This window comes from Hyperolius riggenbachi, chromosome 2, assembly GCF_040937935.1.
Source record: "Hyperolius riggenbachi isolate aHypRig1 chromosome 2, aHypRig1.pri, whole genome shotgun sequence".
Taxonomy (NCBI): Eukaryota; Metazoa; Chordata; class Amphibia; order Anura; family Hyperoliidae; genus Hyperolius; species Hyperolius riggenbachi.
This window is the reverse complement of record NC_090647.1, coordinates 159,746,427-159,764,386: the sequence shown is the minus strand read 5'-3', so window position 1 is coordinate 159,764,386 and position 17,960 is coordinate 159,746,427. Positions and strand designations below refer to the sequence as shown.

Here is a 17,960-nt window from a genome sequence, read left to right as displayed (position 1 = left end):
GAAGCGATGCTTCCCGGCAGACATGAGCGTTAGTTTAGACCTGCAAAAAGCAGGTCTAAACTAGCTAACGCACATCGTCGCCGCTGCATCTGGGGGTCTCCTTTAATAAGGAGACCCCCCAGTGCTCCCCGTCGGGTCGCCGCACACTTTAGAAGCCCCCACGCAGCTCTGCAAAGGCTCCCGTCATTATACATACGCCGCCGATCACACGGCGCCTATCGCCGCAAAATCTGTCACGTAATTACAGTGTATCTAACACTAATTACTGTCCGCATAGGAGCCCGGGTAAAGCATCTTTGAATCTGCAGCCTGGGTTCCCCATTGGTCCACTGTCTGAGCCATTTTATTGGCCATTACAGTGTTAGATACACTTAGGGCCTGTACACACTGCTGCGCTTGCGTTGCGTTTTTAAAAACGCAAGGTCTTTTGAAAAAGAATGAAAATCGTGATGACTTGTACACACTGGTGCGATGCGTTTTTAAAAAAACGCAAACGCAGTGCCTGCTACACTTTTTTAAGCGCAGCGCATGAAAAACGCATGCGCTTGCGTTTTTGCCTGCGTTTTTCAGAAGTCAGTATCCCAGAAGACTCTGCAATGTCCTGATTCCTGTTGAAATGTAAACTAGAAAAAAAACAAAGGATTCTTTAGCCAATCAGCAATTACAAGAAAAACGCAAACGCACAAAAAACGCAGGCAAAAGCGCATGCGTTTTTAAAACTACAGGCACTTTAAAAACGCATGCGCTTGCGTTTTTGCCTGCGTTTTTCAGTGTGTACAGGCCCTAATTACGTGACGGATTTTGCGGCGAGAGGCGTCGGGTGATCGGCGGCGTATGTATAATGACAGGGGAGCCTTTGCAGAGCTGCGTGGGGGCTTCTAAAGTGTGCGGCGACCCGACGGGGAGCTCTGGGGGTCTCCTTATTAACCACTTGATGACCCAGCCTTTACCCCCCCTTAAGGACCAGCGCTGATTTTGCTGATCTGTGCTGGGTGGGCTCTACAGCCCCCAGCACAGATCAAACACCAGGCAGAGCGACCAGATCGCCCCCCTTTTTTCCCCACTAGGGGGATGATGTGCTGGGGGGGTATGATCACTCCTGCCTGCGTGTGGCTGGTGTGGGGGGGGGGCACCTCAAAGCCCCCTCCACCACAGGATTCCCCCTCTCCCTCACCTCCCTCCCTTCCCCGGAGATCGGAGGCTGCACAGGAACGGATCTGTCCTGTGCAGCCTCTAACAGGCTCCTGCCTGTCATGTGACATCGATCCCCGGCCGCTGATTGGCCGGGGATCGCTGATCTAGTACAACGCTGCTACTGTTATCAGCGTTGTACAAATGTAAACAAAGCGGATTAAGGGGGAGGGGCGACAACAGCGGCAGCTCCACAGATTGTGATCGGTTTCAGGCTGAAATCGATTCACAATCTGTTTGCAGTAAAGCTGGCCATACGATCCCTCTCTGATCAGATTCGATCAGAGAGCAAAGGATATAAGTCCAGGCTCGCACATCAAGTTCAAAATGCAACAATCTTATTTTTTTTGCTCCATCAGCACAAAATTGTGACAATTGTTTCTGGGTCAATCAGGTCCCCTTCCTCAGACAGTGCAGACTGGACTTACATCCTTTGCTATGTGAACTGGTGCCTTGGCACTTACAAGCTCTGCACCCGCTCTTGGGCATGGTGTGCCACATCTACCTGTCTGTTTCCAGATTCGATCAGAGAGGGATCTATCTGTTGGTCGAATATGATGGCAAATCGACCAGTGTATGGCCACCTTAGGAGGGATATGGAGGCTGCCGTATTTATTTCCTTTTAAACAATATCAGTTGCCTGGCAGTCTTCCTGATCCTGTGTCTTTAATACTTGTAGTCTTGGACTCTGAACAAGCATATGCAAATCAGGTACTCTGACTCAGCTCACTCAGGTTTTACTGGATTAGGCATATGCTTATTCTAGGGTTTTGACTCAGACACTAGGTATGCAACACACGTTACAAATAAAACCCAACAAGTATAGTTCCACCCCTACATAAATTGCCAAATATACAAACAAACAAATTAGGGCTTTAGATGAACGAATAGTAGTATTTTAATTCTTCATATCTAAACGGTCTTCACAGTAGTATATAGATATGTTAAACCCATGTATATCAACATAGAATATGCATGTGTAACAATGCACACATTGCATACTAGAGAAACCCCATGGTTCATCTGTAAGGTATCATATATACATATAGGTTAGAAAGGAAACATTTCAAAAGGGTTAGAAAGGTAAGAAAAGAAGACCTCCATGTGTTTATACAGAAAGGTATATATCCAAAAATTCCCTAAATATACACTACCCCCTACATAAAAGTGTCCGCAAAAGGAGAGTGCCACAGTATAATATATGATTGAACAGTTAGCAGTGAAGCCACAACAACTTTGTGACACATGCAAGGAAGAGTGCCCGAATATATATCGTGCATATAGATAAATAAATACCTGTAGAAGACCCAAACAAATGGACGGCGTCCACAAGCCACCACCGACTGTGCAAGTACGGAAAGTGTAATAGCAGAGAATGGGCAGGATCTAAAAAAAAACCCCATCAGCCAATCGGAAAGGTGCTGGGTGGAGCGTGCAGGGGGAAGGCGGAAGTACAGACATCAGCACGCCGCGGTGACACGCACGCTGCATCCATATGTGGAGCGCACGGAAGTGTAAACACCCCGCGCTGTCTTCCGTATGGCCAGCTGGGAACGTGGGTCAAAAACGTCCCAGCATAGACGTCATGCAGGACTGCGCAGACTCTCACCATGTCACCAGTCATGCGCAATAGCAAAACACAGCACCCATGCATCAGATCGATACTGGACTACGTGGCCAGCACACAAGTCTAGCTAAGCTCCCCCTACAGGTCAAAAAGATTAAGACAACATGAAAGTATAAAACCCTCCACCACAGATACCAAAGTATGGCTAGTGTAGACACCTAGCCTATAAACTCCCCCTATATATTGCTGGGCAGAGGTGGAAAAGGGGTCAGTAGGGGAATAGCAATATCCCTCGCCCTATATGTGAACTAACACCCAGCATAACATAGGCCAAGAAAAAAAGAAAGGGTGTATAATCCCCAGGGGTAAACCCGGCGCAGCTCCCCAACCAGCACAAAAAAAGTAGTAGATGAATACATACAGAAAGGATCTCCTAATATAAGAGAACCAAACCACATGTATATAAATATATACACATGCAGATGGCAAATTGCAAAAAAACGGGATCCGAAGACCAGATTCCCAAAATTCAAAAAATGCCCTGTCCCTGCGATATACATGTCCTGTACATAAAAAAATATACAAATGACCCTACAAAAACATCTTATAACTAATTGTATCATTGAGCCCAGGTTTTTCTTCTGCCTTCAGCTCCCAAATCCATCTCGCCTCCATTTGGTAAAGTTTCCTATCTATGTCCCCACCTCTCAGATTGGGGTGCATCCTATCTAATACTGCAAATTTTATGAATCTTCTATTTCCTCCATGGGCTTCTATGAGATGTTTGGCTATTGCTGACTTTTCGCCCTTTTTACCTGTATCATACATATGTTCATATATTCTGTCTTTTAATTCTCTCTTTGTTTTACCAACATAAAAAGCATTACATCTACAGATGGCTATATAAATTACAGCCGGAGTACTGCAGTTAGCATAATGTCTAAGTTTAATGGTTTTACCTCTAGCTTTTATCTCCACATTTTGTCCCCTGAGTATATACTGACAATAAGGGCACCCCCCACATCCGTATGTACCCCTAGTTTTGCATGGTTCCCCACGCATTTTCCCTGTGTAATGACTGTTCATAATTTGAGCACCAATTGTACGAGATCTTTTGAAGACTATACGTGGATATTTAGGCACCGCTTTCCCAAGCATTTTGTCCTGTTTCAAGATAGGCCAGAACTTATTGAGTGTCTGCTTAATAATTTGATGTTCCCCACAATACGTTGTTATCATGGACAGAGTAAAATCTCTCCCATTTTGTATACTTGTTGTTTCTACCCTTTTTCCATACAGGAGTTTTTTTCTCTCTTGTCCCAAAGCCCTATTGTAGGCTCGTTTTAGGCTTTTTTTTTAGAGTATCCTCTTTGCAGAAGTCTCTTTTGTAGTTGTTTAGCCTCACTGCTGATGGGGTTTTTTTTTAGATCCTGCCCATTCTCTGCTATTACACTTTCCGTACTTGCACAGTCGGTGGTGGCTTGTGGACGCCGTCCATTTGTTTGGGTCTTCTACAGGTATTTATTTATCTATATGCACGATATATATTCGGGCACTCTTCCTTGCATGTGTCACAAAGTTGTTGTGGCTTCACGGCTAACTGTTCAATCATATATTATACTGTGGCACTCTCCTTTTGCGGACACTTTTATGTAGGGGGTAGTGTATATTTAGGGAATTTTTGGATATATACCTTTCTGTATAAACACATGGAGGTCTTCTTTTCTTACCTTTCTAACCCTTTTGAAATGTTTCCTTTCTAACCTATATGTATATATGATACCTTACAGATGAACCATGGGGTTTCTCTAGTATGCAATGTGTGCATTGTTACACATGCATATTCTATGTTGATATACATGGGTTTAACATATCTATATACTAGTATATATACACTGGTTACTATTACAGGCACTACTTTATGATCCACTGCATGGTGCTGGGATATATAAAATGAGCTAGTTTGTAGTTTCTGTCTACACGGTGGTTCAGTGTGTGGTCCTCTGTGTCTGAATGCGGATAGATCTGCACATAGGTGTCTGTACACTGGGATGCTGGCCGGCGCGTTTCTGTATACCGGTATTCATAGTATTCATAATTGTTGCAGATTGCGGTCTATGGTATAGACTAGGATTCACATGTGGTAAGATTGGATCTTTGTTTTTTATCTTGATCCTGTATCCTGCGATGTATATGCGCCTAGAACGGTATGTAACATGAAAACTGTTCATTGTGTGTTTTTAACAGATGTACATGTATACTGTATGCCTCTGAAGAAGCGATCTTTGATCGTGAAACACGTGTCAGGCAGTCGTTTTGGTTGTGATTTGGAGTTCTGGAAATTGTGTTTACCTGTGTGTCCGCAACTGTGAAGACCGTTTAGATATGAAGAATTAAAAGACTACTATTCGTTCATCTAAAGCCCCAATTTGTTTGTTTGTATATCAGACACTAGGTATGCTAGAAGATCAACAGGACTGCCAGGCAACTGGCATTGTTTACAAGGAAATAATATGGCAGCCTCCACGTCACACTCACATCGGGTTCCCTTTATCAACTCCACTCTGTCCACTTGCTCTTTTCTGAAATGCTGTAGCCCAACTTGAAAAGGTCTCTTTGGGATTCAAAAGTCCAGATGTTAACAATATTTGTATGATCATATTAAAGTCCACAATGTCCATATTCTTTAAAAAAAAAAAAAAAAAGTGTAACAATCCTGTATACAAGGCTATTTTCTTCTCCAGTTCTTTTGGACTTTAAAAATACAAAGGTCTCCTTTTTTTAGACTTGCTTCTTTTCAAGTGTTCCTTTGTTACCACAATATGCCAAGAGTTTTGTAATCCAATCGTTCTGTATTCCTAAAGATTTATAATCCAATAATTGTATATTCCAAAGCTGCCTGCCAGGAGAATTGGGCACAGGGTGAAGACGATGAACAGCTTACCCTGCTCTTGCACAAGTCCTGGCGGCGTTAAGTACTATTCCCCCTCCAGGCCACCATGGATAGTGGGGGAAAGATGTAATTCGGCTTCCAGCTACTTCTGGCGGCCGACTTACAGTGTTCTTGTTAGTAATTTGTGCACAGTCTTGACGGCACACAAATTACTCACTGAGCGCCGCTATAGCCATAATTCCCATTACGGCCTATGCTGGTGCCGGCTGTGCCCAAATCTCCTGCGCTGTTTTCCAGGCTCCATTCCAAAAGATTATAGCCCAAGAATGTTATATTCCAAGGGATTTGTAATCGAGAATGTTCTATCCCAGGGATTTGTAATCCAAAAGCTTTATATTCCCAAGGATGTGTACAGTGTACTGCAGTCTTAGTTCTTTCTCAGAGCCCCATGAAATCTATAGCTTGTTGCAGAACTGAAATGTCTTTCAGATATATCCGTACAGGCATCTGCAGTAACCCCGTGGATACAATTTATCCTCTTCTATCTTTGTAATTCCAGAAACATTAACATTTTGTCTTTCTCAATCATCTATATGTGGATTGGTATACATGTTATGTTGTAAGGTAAAAACCTTATAATCCAATGATACTGATATTGTAGCAGCAGCCCTCTCCTTGACTCAGCACAGATGCTACTTTTGGCTTTGCAGCTACTTAATGTAAGATTTTACAAATATGATGTCAAGCTGAATTATACAAATGACTGGATTTTGCCTATGTTTCAGAGTAACAAAGTCTGGGTACCATCTACATATTCTAAATACATGAAAAATAATAATTATCCGGACATCAATATTAATGGATTAGACAGTTTATTTAATACAAATGTATACTGACCATAATGGAATACACTTAAATTGTGAAGAGATACTACAAACAGTCACAACCGAGCCAATTTTGTCTGGAGAAACAAAACTTGTGTTTCAACGACTCTATTCTGTATCCCAAAAACATGATGGATTGGGTAGGGAATAAAATCGACTTTTAGTGGTTTATGAACTAACCCAACTCCAAAACAATTTGCCTAACCTGGTTCCTGTACCCAAAAACCTCCTCCCTTGACTGACCATAAACCAGGTCATCTAGATAAGGAATGCATGGCAAACATGCAAGGAGCCAAGGCTTTCGAGAAGGGAAGTGCCCAAAATTGGAAGTGGAGGATGCTGGTACTCTGCACAGCTATTTTTTATGGGGCACAAAGGTACACATCCTGCAGGTGGACTGAAACAAAAACATATTTCCTCTGCAGGAGTGACTGAACTGAAAACACTCTCCACCCTGAACCTTTTGTACTGCAAGGATTTGGAGCATTTAGATTTAGAATATAGTGGAACTTCAGTCGATAACATTATTTTATCGTTCTTAAAACAAAATGATCAGGATTTAATGGCTTCTACAGAGAATAAATAAAGAAGCATGCTCCCTACTGGAAGAGTCATTTAGACTTTGTTTTTTTTTCTTTTTTGGGGGGGGGGGGGGGGGGGGTCGGTCTTCCCGAGAACAAACCCACCCCTTCCTCTACTTTGGGAAAGAACCATTCTTTGTCAGAAACCTGACCCTTTGTTTGATTCTGTGTCATTTTCACAAAAGGTTTCTTAGTTTAAGCAGACTTCTTTCTTTACCCATGGTTGGCTCCTCTCTTCGCACGCTGCTCCGCCTTTGCAACCAGCGGCACAGAGACTAGCATGTTGATGTCATAAGCCCGCCACTGCACATACTAGCCCTCTAGTGCGGCCATGCGCATGACTTCGGACACTCAACCCCTGGACTTGGATGACGACCATGCCAGCCGGGACAGTATTTAGGAAGGACTAGTTTCAGTCCTAAAAGGACACACTGGAGGGTGCAGGATCAATGGGCACCATAGTCTAACAGCAGGCAAGCCCACCAGCTGGCCAGGCATCCCCCACCACTGACCACCGCGCCATACATAAGGAAAAAATTTAAACTGCAGTAAAAAAAAAAAAAAAAAACAACGAACAGAGCTTTATCTCCTTTGGGTGTTTCTGATGGAAACACAAAAACTGAGGGATGAGGGGGAGGAGCTGGGCTCTTAATCTACTTTGATATGCAATGTATTAGATTTACAAACTGTTAAGAAGGTATTCAAAAAGCCAAGCACCGTGTATGAGCATACTGTTGCAATTCTCCACCCAGAGCGCTGCACAAGATTTCAACCAAGGTAGAGCAGCAGGATGCAAATGAGGCCACGTATAATGTTTAATCTGCCAGCAGACAAAGTTCTAATTCGGCTATGAAAAAAAATTCTGGTGACTGAAGTTCTGATTTCATTTTTGCTCAGCTGCATCAATCAAGCAAACTACTCAGCAAAAACAGAAGCACGTACTGCATCTAAGATGACCAATGTGAAAAGGAAGTGATGCAGAATCTGTACATCACGGACAAGTTTAAAATAACGAACAATGTAAGCATGTTTAAAAATACAGTTTAGTAACATATTTAAGAAAAATCACAAACCTGGACCACTGCCGGCAAGCAGGTCTAGGGGGTTTGCAGGCACCCCGCAGGCACTACCAGCTACTTGCTTCTGAGGGACATCTGCATTTTTAATGTCAGTTTGTACTGACTCTTCTTGATTCTTGTTTTCTCTGAACATCTTATTGTTTCTCCGCCATTTGTTTTGTCTCCAGGACCTCTTATTCCTACCGCTGTTTTCACTGTCTCTCCTCATCCCCTTCATTTTACTGCAGGAAAACAGTCACAGAAAGATTTGCTGGACACCAGAAAATATTAGGCCAACCATGATTATAGATAGTATGTATTGGACCATTCTTATATTTATCATGTACCATATATATTGCTAGATTTTATAGTGTCTAGGGTAAAACATCCTATGTAGCAATTTCTTCTGAAGAATTAAGCACATGACCCACTAAATGCATTGTCAGAGCGCCGCCTAAACAATTTTTGACCAATATAAACTTTGGCTTTCTTCCTGGAACTTATGCCAGCACTTAACATCCAAGTAATCCCCAAAATGCCACAAGTTATCCCTCCTACCCGCTTCATAGCAACATACACATCAGTAGCCTCTAGACTAGTGACGCGTCTGTACAGAAGTCTGCTCCAAATTTTTGCCTGAGGGATTAAGTCCTAATCCCTACGGGTGACTGTAAAAGTGTGTATGTAGCTTAAAGGGAACCTTAACTGAACGGGGGTTATAGTTTTACTTACCTGGGGCTATTACCAGCCCCCTGCAGCAGTCCTGTGCCCTCGGCGCCGCTCTGGAATCCTCTGGTCCCCCACTGTCATTTAGTTTCGTTTTTGACGACTCACCAGTCGCCGGCCGCCATGCGTATTATTGGACGCATTCACCAATGCAATTAGTGCTATTGCGGACCGCAACGCGTACAAAAATACGCGTTGCCGCATATCTACGCGTGCGGAATGCGGCAACGCGTATTTTTGTACGCGTTGCGGTCCGCAATAGCGCTAATTGCATTGGTGAATGTGTCCAATAATACGCATGGCGGCCGGCGACTGGTGAGTCGTCAAAAACGAAACTAAGTGACAGCGGGGGACCAGAGGATTCCAGAGCGGCGCCGAGGGCACAGGACTGCTGCAGGGGGCTGGCAATAGCCCCAGGTAAGTAAAACTCTTTACCCCCGTTCAGTTAAGGTTCCCTTTAAAGCAATCGGAGCAGTACATTTTTAACCTCGCCCTAACTGAGGTTCCTTGTTGTGCTGGCTTTAGTAATGCAGCAAGCATTTATTAATATCACATAGGGGATGCTTCATAGCCCCGTGGCCATATGGAAGCCTCCATCTTCTGTGTCCCTTGCCACAGATTCCAGCAGTATTTTGTATGTATCTGGCTGTGTAATGTATGCCAGGAATGGGCGATTTATGCCAGGACATGTAGTTATTGATGTGGCTACATCATGTTACCACATCAATGGAAACTACATCTCCCGGCATACATTGCGTGATAAATGCGTCACAGAATGAGTAGTCTACCTATCACACTACTTCAAAACTCACTCTTGTTAGATAAGAGAGCTGCAACAATCACTTCAGTAAGTATCATACCAACCCAAACTGAGCTGTCTTCAGCACTTGTCCTCGGGCTTCTTTATATTTCTGAAGCTGGCGTTTTCGTGCTATGTTTGCTAGAGTCGGGTAGTTTCTGCAATCAGCCAAAACATATCAAGTTATACAAAGGATTCTAGTTAGAATGATATCAAAAAAGGTACTGTGGGTCCAAAATAATAGTTGTATAAAAAAAAAAAAAAAAAACTACTACCTGGAAAAAGTATGAGGCTCAGCCAGGATTTATTTTTTTTAAATATCCCTTCCCTTTTTGATTAAGAGATAAAGTAAAGCTTATGTATCGCTATGAAATCGTGAACTGTTAAATAATGGGAATTAGTTTAAAATAAAATAAAAAAATACACCTACAATGGCCCAGTAATAATCAGCTGTAGTGTATGGTTCACAGGGGTTTACCTAAAAGGCACTTAGCACCCCAGGTAAAAGACTGTTCAGACACTTGGGGCATGTTCACTGTGGCTGTTGCATTTCCTGCGACAGCAGAAACTCAATGCGTCGGATACAGTGTAGCATATAGTCAATGAAAAGTATGCTTCACTTCTACTGTTAACACGCCATTTACAGTTAATACACTGAATACAGTATGTAACCATATCACAAAACATGCTCCACACTGAACATCTCATAGGCGGTGCACTGCGGGGCAGTAAGCCATGTTACAAAGTGACCGATACAGCACACTGCACCACTGTGAACGTGGCCTTAGGTTGCATCTGAACCGCCATACTGTGCTCCAACATGTGCTGTTTATAACTCACTTCTCCTGTTGCATGTATGAGCCCATGTAAAGCCATTTCAAATTGTTTTAAGACAAACATTTGTGTGCAAATTAATGTGCAAGATAACACATTAAGGAGTATTCTTAAGCTCAGGTAAACTTTTTTTATGTTGCGTTTTTAAAAGCAGAGCTTTGCTGGCGAAAATGAAAAGATTGTTAATGATCATTCTGGACAACTATCTGCCCGTAGAGATTCATACACGTTCAGTTTGGTCAAGCTGTGTGTTCAATGTTATGGCGTTAGGCCTGGTCCACACTAGGTCCGGAAACTTATCCGTGGCTCCGTTTTTAAAACCTGATCAAAACCGGAGCTACTGATAGCAATGTTAAAAATAGCAGCTGTCTTCACCCAAACAAAAAATGGATCCATCTGCGTTTGCGTGGACACGTTTTTAAAACCTGAACGGAAGGTCTGGATCTGCTGCATTTTCACGCAAAGGATCTGGTCCTGATACACAGAGGGGTAATGGTAGGCTATAGGAAAACGGATCCCCCTCTACTCAGGCAAATTTTGGACAGGCAGTGACGCGTAGTGATGTGAAGTTCGGCTCTTTTCAATGAATCAATTTTTTGGAATCAATAAAAATAACCGGATCATGAACCGAAGCGGAGAAGTAGGAGTAGGTAAGCTCCTAGCTCGCTGCCATTATACATTTTAACAAGTTTTGGAAACTAGCTGGAGGGGTAGCGGGGAAAGGGGGACCCTTGTCCTGCCTGCTATACCATTTCAGCATGGTGGCTGCCTCTCCACCCATGGCTGGGCATACGTTTCCATGGACTGGAAACATATGCTACAAAAAAGGCATTTTTAGGAAAAACGAGGGAAGAGAAAAAAAAAAAAAAGTTTAGAAAAATTCCGATCTGCGAAGGACCTAGTGTGGACCAAGCCTTAGGAAAGAGACAGATTCCTGTCTTTGCCCTGGGACAAAATAATCAGCAGATACATTTCTGCTGCAGGCCACTACTTTCTGTATTTTGACGACCAAGGAAGGCGGGGGTAGGGAGGTGCTATGAAAATACAGGGTACACTGTACCCTGTACTGTATTCTATAATTCTTTGTTTCTCCGAAACAGGGTCCAGCCTCCATTTTTCCAGAGACATTCACTGAGAAACTGCATCATAAATCAAAAATGGTAAATATAAAAAAGTCATCCACTTCTCTTGATAAGCACATGAAGCATGCAACTGCTCATTTTATGAGCTGGAGAGGGTGGTTATCTAAAGGGTATGGACCAATGACCTGCCATATTGTAAGTTGCCATTATAGAACCCTTGCATACAGGTCTAGGTACCCACAGAAGATGTACTCCAGACTAGAGTAGGGCCGAACCTCCGATTTTAGGTTCGCCAACTTCCGCGTAAGATTCGGTTCGCGTAAAAGTTCGCGAACCGCAATAGACTTCAATGGGGATGCGAACTTTGAAAAAAAAATATAAATTATGCTGGCCACAAAAGTGATGGAAAAGATGTTTCAAGGGGTCTAACACCTGGACCACCAGGTGGAGGAGTGGGATACATGCCAAAAGTCCCCGGGAATCTGGATTTGACGCAAAGCAGCGTTTTAAGGGCAGAAATCACATTGAATGCTAAATGACACAATTACAAAATTGGATGAACACCAGCTGGCTGAGGCTGAACTCTGACAAAACAGAGGTGTTGGTGGTAGGTGGTCCACACATGATGGATAAAGTTCAAAACGCTCACCACCTCAAACTAGCAATTGGGGGAGATACTGTACAGTATAAAGACTCTGTGCGAAACCTTGGGGTGATCCTGGATGGAAATCTAAAACTCAGACAGCAGGTATCAGCTGTCGTCAAGTCTTCCTTCTTCCATCTAAGAAATATAGCGAAAATAAAACAGCTTATCCCAGCTGAAGACCTACCTGCCCTGGTTCACGCATTTGTATCCTCCCGCCTAGACTACTGCAACGCCCTGTTAATCGGATCTACAGATAAGGTTCTGCGCCCCTTACAGCTAGTACAGAATGCTGCAGCCAGACTCCTAGCCAATGCCCCCCGCAGCTCACACATCACCCCAGTACTGCAATCTCTTCACTGGTTGCCAGTAAAATGGAGAATCAATTTTAAGATCTGCCTGCTGACATTCAAGGCTCTACACCACATGGGACCCAAATACATAGCGGATCTATTGGAACTTTATGCCCCTCCACGCACCCTCCGCTCTGCCAACAAGATGAAGCTGGTTATTCCCAGGATACACTTAACATTTGGTGCTCGGGCCTTTTCCTATGCAGCCCCTACTCTATGGAACTCACTTCCACAATCAGTACGAGAGGCTCCTTCTCTGGACAGCTTTAAAAAAAGGCTAAAAACTCACCTCTTTTCCCTAGCCTTTGAGACTGCATAATGCAGGGTCACAGCGCTTTGAGTCCCCAGGGAGAAAAGCGCTATATAAATATTATTGTTATATAAATATTATTGTTAAAGTGCTTTAAAACATCTTGCATGTGTATACATCAATCAGGTAGTGTAATTAAGGTACTGCTTCACACTGACACACCAAACTAACCGTGTAACGCACCGCAAACCGCTGTTTGTGTAGTGACGGCCATGCTGGACTGGTGCGCACCATGGCGAGAGTGCAGGTTTTGGTGGCTTTACAGCCCATATGGTCGCCTGGCTGATGTAGCTGAATGACAGAACAGTGACTGTCCAGCTGATCAAATTTGGTCTGACCACAATGAGGCAACGACCTTATTATCGTGGGTGAGCCCCCCGAGACACTCATCTAGGCGCCGGTCATTGCTTCATTGTGATACGCAAGGCCCTTCACCACGGCAAGGTAATGATCACGAAGGGGAATGGGCGTATGTACATGCCTTTTCTTTTGTTGTTGCAGCTGCCCGCAGTGCAGCCAGAAAAATTAGGCAGTCATGTACACGCACCAGAAAAATTATTACAGCGGCCGCTGCTAGCAGCGGCCTAAAAAATTCAGCAATCCGCCTGGAGTCCCGGACCCTGTTGGTGGTGGCGGAGAAGGTAGTCAAGCGGCCTGCAGGCAGACATGCTGTGTGGAGGGACTGGGAGCGACTTAGTTTTCTTGGGGCAGGCCAGGCAGCCAGTCACATGGCGTGCAGGCAGAGATGCTGTGTGTGCGGGGACTGACTTAGTCTTGGGGAGGGCAGCAGCCCTCCGGGATCCATGCCTCATTCATTTTGATAAAGGTGAGGTACTTAACAGTTTTGTGACTTAGGCGACTTCTCTTCTCAGTGACAATGCCTCCAGCTGCGCTGAAGGTCCTTTCTGACAGGACGCTTGCGGCAGGGCAGGAGAGAAGTTGGATGGCAAATTGGGACAGCTCTGGCCACAGGTCAAGCCTGCGCACCCAGTAGTTCAAGGGTTCCTCATCGCTGTTCACAGCAGTGTCTACATCCACACTTAAAGGGGAACTGAAGAGAGAGGTATATGGAGGCTGTCATGTTTATTTCCTTTTAGACAATACCAGTTGCCTGGCAGCCCTGCTGATCCTCTGCCTCTAATACTATTATCCATAGCCCCTGAACAAGCATGCAGCAGATCAGGTGTTTCAGTGGTTCAGACTTATAAGTCTGATCTGACAAGACTAGCTGCATGCTTGTTTCTGGTTTTAATCAGATACTACTGCAGAGAAATAGACCAGCAGGGCTGCCAGGCAACTGGTATTGATTAAAAGGAAATAAACATGACAGCCTCCATATACCTCTCTCTTCAGTTCCCCTTTAAGGCCAGGTAGTCGGCTACCTGCCGTTCCAGGCGTTGGTGGAGGGTGGATCCGGAAGGGCTACAGCGAGGCGTTGGACTAAAGAACGTCCGCATGTCCGACATCACCATGAGATCGCTGGAGCGTCCTGTCTTTGACTGCGTGGACACGGGAGGAGGATTAGTGGCAGTGGTACCTTGCTGGCGTTGTGCTGTCACATCACCCTTAAAGGCATTGTAAAGCATAGTTGACAGCTTGTTCTGCATGTGCTGCATCCTTTCCACCTTCAGGTGAGTTGGTAACAGGTCCGCCACTTTGTGCCTGTACCGAGGGTCTAGTAGTGTGGCCACCCAGTACAGCTCATTCCCCTTGAGGTTTTTTTATACGGGGGTCCCTCAACAGGCAGGACAGCATAAAAGACGACATCTGCACAAAGTCGGATCCAGATGTACCATCCATCTCCTCTTGCTCTTCCTCAGTGACGTCACGTAAGTCAACCTCCTCCCCCCCAGCCGCGAACAATACCACGGGAAGGTTGAGCAGCACAAGCCCCCTGCGACGCCTGCTGCGGTTGTTCTCCTGCCGCCGTCCCCTCCTCCTCCTCCCCCAAAGAAACACCTTGCTCATCATCCTCTGAGTCTGACTCGTCTTCTGCACACGACTTCTCTTCTTCCTCCTCCTCCTCCCCCCTCTGTGCTGCCGCAGGTGTTGAGGAAACAGCTGGGTCTGATGAAAATTGGTCCCATGCCTGTTCCTGCCGTAACTGTTCCTGGTCACGCTCATTCACAGCTTCCTCCGCCCTTCTACGCACAGCACGCTCCAAGAAGTAAGCGTAGGGAATCAAGTCGCTGATGGTGCCTTCACTGCGCCTCACCAGGTTGGTCACCTCCTCAAACGGCCGCATGAGCCTGCATGCATTACTCATCAGTGTCCAGTTGTCGGGCCAGAACATCCCCATCTTCCCAGACTGTTTCGTTCTACTGTAGTTGTAGAGGTAATGGGTGACAGCTTTCTCCTGTTCTAGCAGGCGGGAGAACATGAGCAGGGTCGAATTCCAGCGAGTCGGGCTATCGCAAATCAGGCGTCTCACCGGCAAGTTGTTTTTCCGCTGAATTTCCGCAAAGCGTGCCATGGCTGTGTAAGACCGCCTCAAATGCCCACAGAACTTCCTGGTCTGCTTCAGGACATCCGCTAAGCCAGGGTACTTTGACACAAATCTTTGAACAACTAGATTCATGACATGTGCCATGCAGGGTATGTGTGTCAGCTTACCCATATGCAAAGCGGCAAGGAGATCGCTGCCATTGTCGCACACCACGTTGCCTATCTCCAGGTGGTGCGGGGTCAGCCACTCATCCACCTGTTTCTTAAGAGCAGCCAGGAGAGCTGCTCCAGTGTGACTCTCCGCTTTGAGACAAGACATGTCTAAGATGGCGTGACACCGTCGTACCTGGCATGCAGCATAGGCCCTGCGGAGCTGGGGCTGTGTAGCTGGAGAGGAGAACTGCCACTCAGCCAAGGAGGAGGAGGACAGCGAAGAGCATGTAGCAGGAGGAGAGGAGGTGGCAGGAGGCCTGCCTGCAAGCCGTGGAGGTGTCACAATTTGGTCCGTTGCGCCCTGCTTGCCATCGTTCACCAGGTTGACCCAATGGGCTGTGTACGTAATGTAGCGGCCCTGCCCGTGCTTGGCAGACCAGGCATCCGTGGTCAGGTATACCCTTGACCCAACGCTCTTCGCAAGAGATGACACCACTTGCCTCTTAACTTCACGGTGCAGTTGGGGTATGGCCTTTCTAGAAAAATAAGTGCGGCCTGGCATCTTCCACTGCGGTGTCCCGATGGCCACACATTTACGGAAGGCCTCAGAGTCCAACAGCCGGTATGGTAACAGCTGGCGAGCTAACAGTTCCGCCACGCCAGCTGTCAGACGCCGGGCAAGGGGGTGACTGGCCGAAATTGGCTTCTTCCGACTTCCGCTCAAACATTTCCTTCACGGACACCTGACTGCTGCTGTAGGCAGAGGAGCAGGAACCGCTCAAGGGCAGAGGCGGAGTGGAGGAGGGTGCCTGTGAAGGTGCAAGGGAGAAAGCGGCAGAAGCAGATGATGCACCTGAAGGAGGAAGAGGAGAAGGAGGGTGACTTTTCTTTTGTGTGCTGCTGCTGCTTTTGCTCAGGTGGCCATCCCATTGCTGTTTGTGCCTTTTCTCCAGGTGCCTTCGTAAGGCACTTGTCCCTACGTGAGTGTTGGCCTTTCCACGGCTCAATTTTTGTTGGCAGAGCGAACAGATGGCTTTGCTCCGATCTGAGGCACACACATTAAAAAATTTCCACACCGCTGAGCCACCCTGGGATGTGGGCACTATGGGGACCTCAGCAGCTGATGCTGAAGGGCAAGTTGGCTGGCTGTACATAGGTGGCAATACATGGTGCCGGACACTGCCACCAGCTGTTTCTGACGAAGAGCTGCCCCAGCTTCTTTCAGCAACTTCTCTCCTCCTACTACTCTCTGACTCCCCCTCTGAACTGTCCCCCTCTTCATCTCCTCTATTGGGAACATACAGAGGATCCGTATCATCGTCATCATCCTTCCCAGCTTCGCTTGCCTCAGAAAAATCCAAACATGCACCATCAGTAGGTCCTTCATCCTCCTCACACGTTACATCCATAGTGTTGTCGCGTAACTCAGACATATGAGCTGGTGAAAATTCATCTGGCTGTAACAACAATGGCTGTGCATCAGTGATTTCAACACTAAATAATTCTTGCGAAGTGTCAAATGCAGCGGAAGTGGTGCTAGTAGTAGCGCTGGTGGCTGAGCAAGATGAGGTGTTCTGTGTCGCTAAATACTCAACCACGTCCTGACAATCTCAGGAGGTGATGGGACGTGCCTTCTTCCGAGCACTGTACTGTGGGCCAGGTCCACACGAAATTACATTTACACGACCTCGCACAGACCTGCCGGGTGGCCTTCCTCTGGCTCTGGCGCTACCTCTTCCTCTACCTGTTTTGTCCATATCGGGTATGCACGGAGTGGTATATCACACTGCGTGCACTCACGTAGGTAGGTGGGTTCACTGAACAGAACAGGTATGCAGTGGAACAGAACAGGTATGCAGTGGCGGGTTCACTGAACAGAACAGGTATGCAGTGGCGGGTTCACTGAACAGAACGGGTATGCAGTGGCGGGTTCACTGAACAGAACGGGTATGCAGTGGCGGGTTCACAGAACAGGTATGCAGTGGCAGGTTCACTGAACAGGTATACAGTGGCAGGTTCACTGAACAGAACAGGTATACAGTGGCGGGTTCACTGAACAGAACAGGTATACAGTGGCGGGTTCACTGAACAGAACAGGTATACAGTGGCGGGTTCACTGAACAGAACAGGTATACAGTGGCGGGTTCACTGAACAGAACAGGTATGCAGTGGCGGGTTCACTGAACAGAACAGGTATGCAGTGGCGGGTTCACTGAACAGAACAGGTATGCAGTGGCGGGTTCACTGAACAGAACAGGTATACTGTGGCGGGTTCACTCAACAGGTATACAGTGGCAGGTTCACTCAACAGGTATACAGTGGCGGGTTCACTGAACACAACAGGTATGCAGTGGCGGGTTCACAGAACAGGTATGCAGTGGTGGGTTCACTGAACAGAACAGGTATACAGTGGCGGGTTCACTGAACAGGTATACAGTGGC

The 17,960-nt window shown here is 46.0% G+C and overlaps 1 protein-coding gene across 6 annotated transcripts in view; it reads right to left on the bottom strand.

Annotated features, from left to right (window-relative positions):
- The window catches only part of NUFIP1 (nuclear FMR1 interacting protein 1), a 205,037-nt gene that overhangs the window by 170,124 nt on the left and 16,953 nt on the right, over positions 1-17,960 (bottom strand). For all 6 annotated transcript variants that reach the window (XR_011026135.1, XR_011026137.1, XR_011026136.1 and 3 more), the window contains exons 6-7: positions 9,765-9,857; positions 8,190-8,416 (exon numbers count right to left, since the gene is read on the bottom strand). Coding sequence is in view for 2 of the 6 variants with exons in the window: in XM_068267762.1 (XP_068123863.1) it covers positions 8,190-8,416; positions 9,765-9,857 (320 nt within the window). In the remaining 4 variants the exon portion in view is untranslated. The remainder of the gene's footprint in view (positions 1-8,189; positions 8,417-9,764; positions 9,858-17,960) is intronic.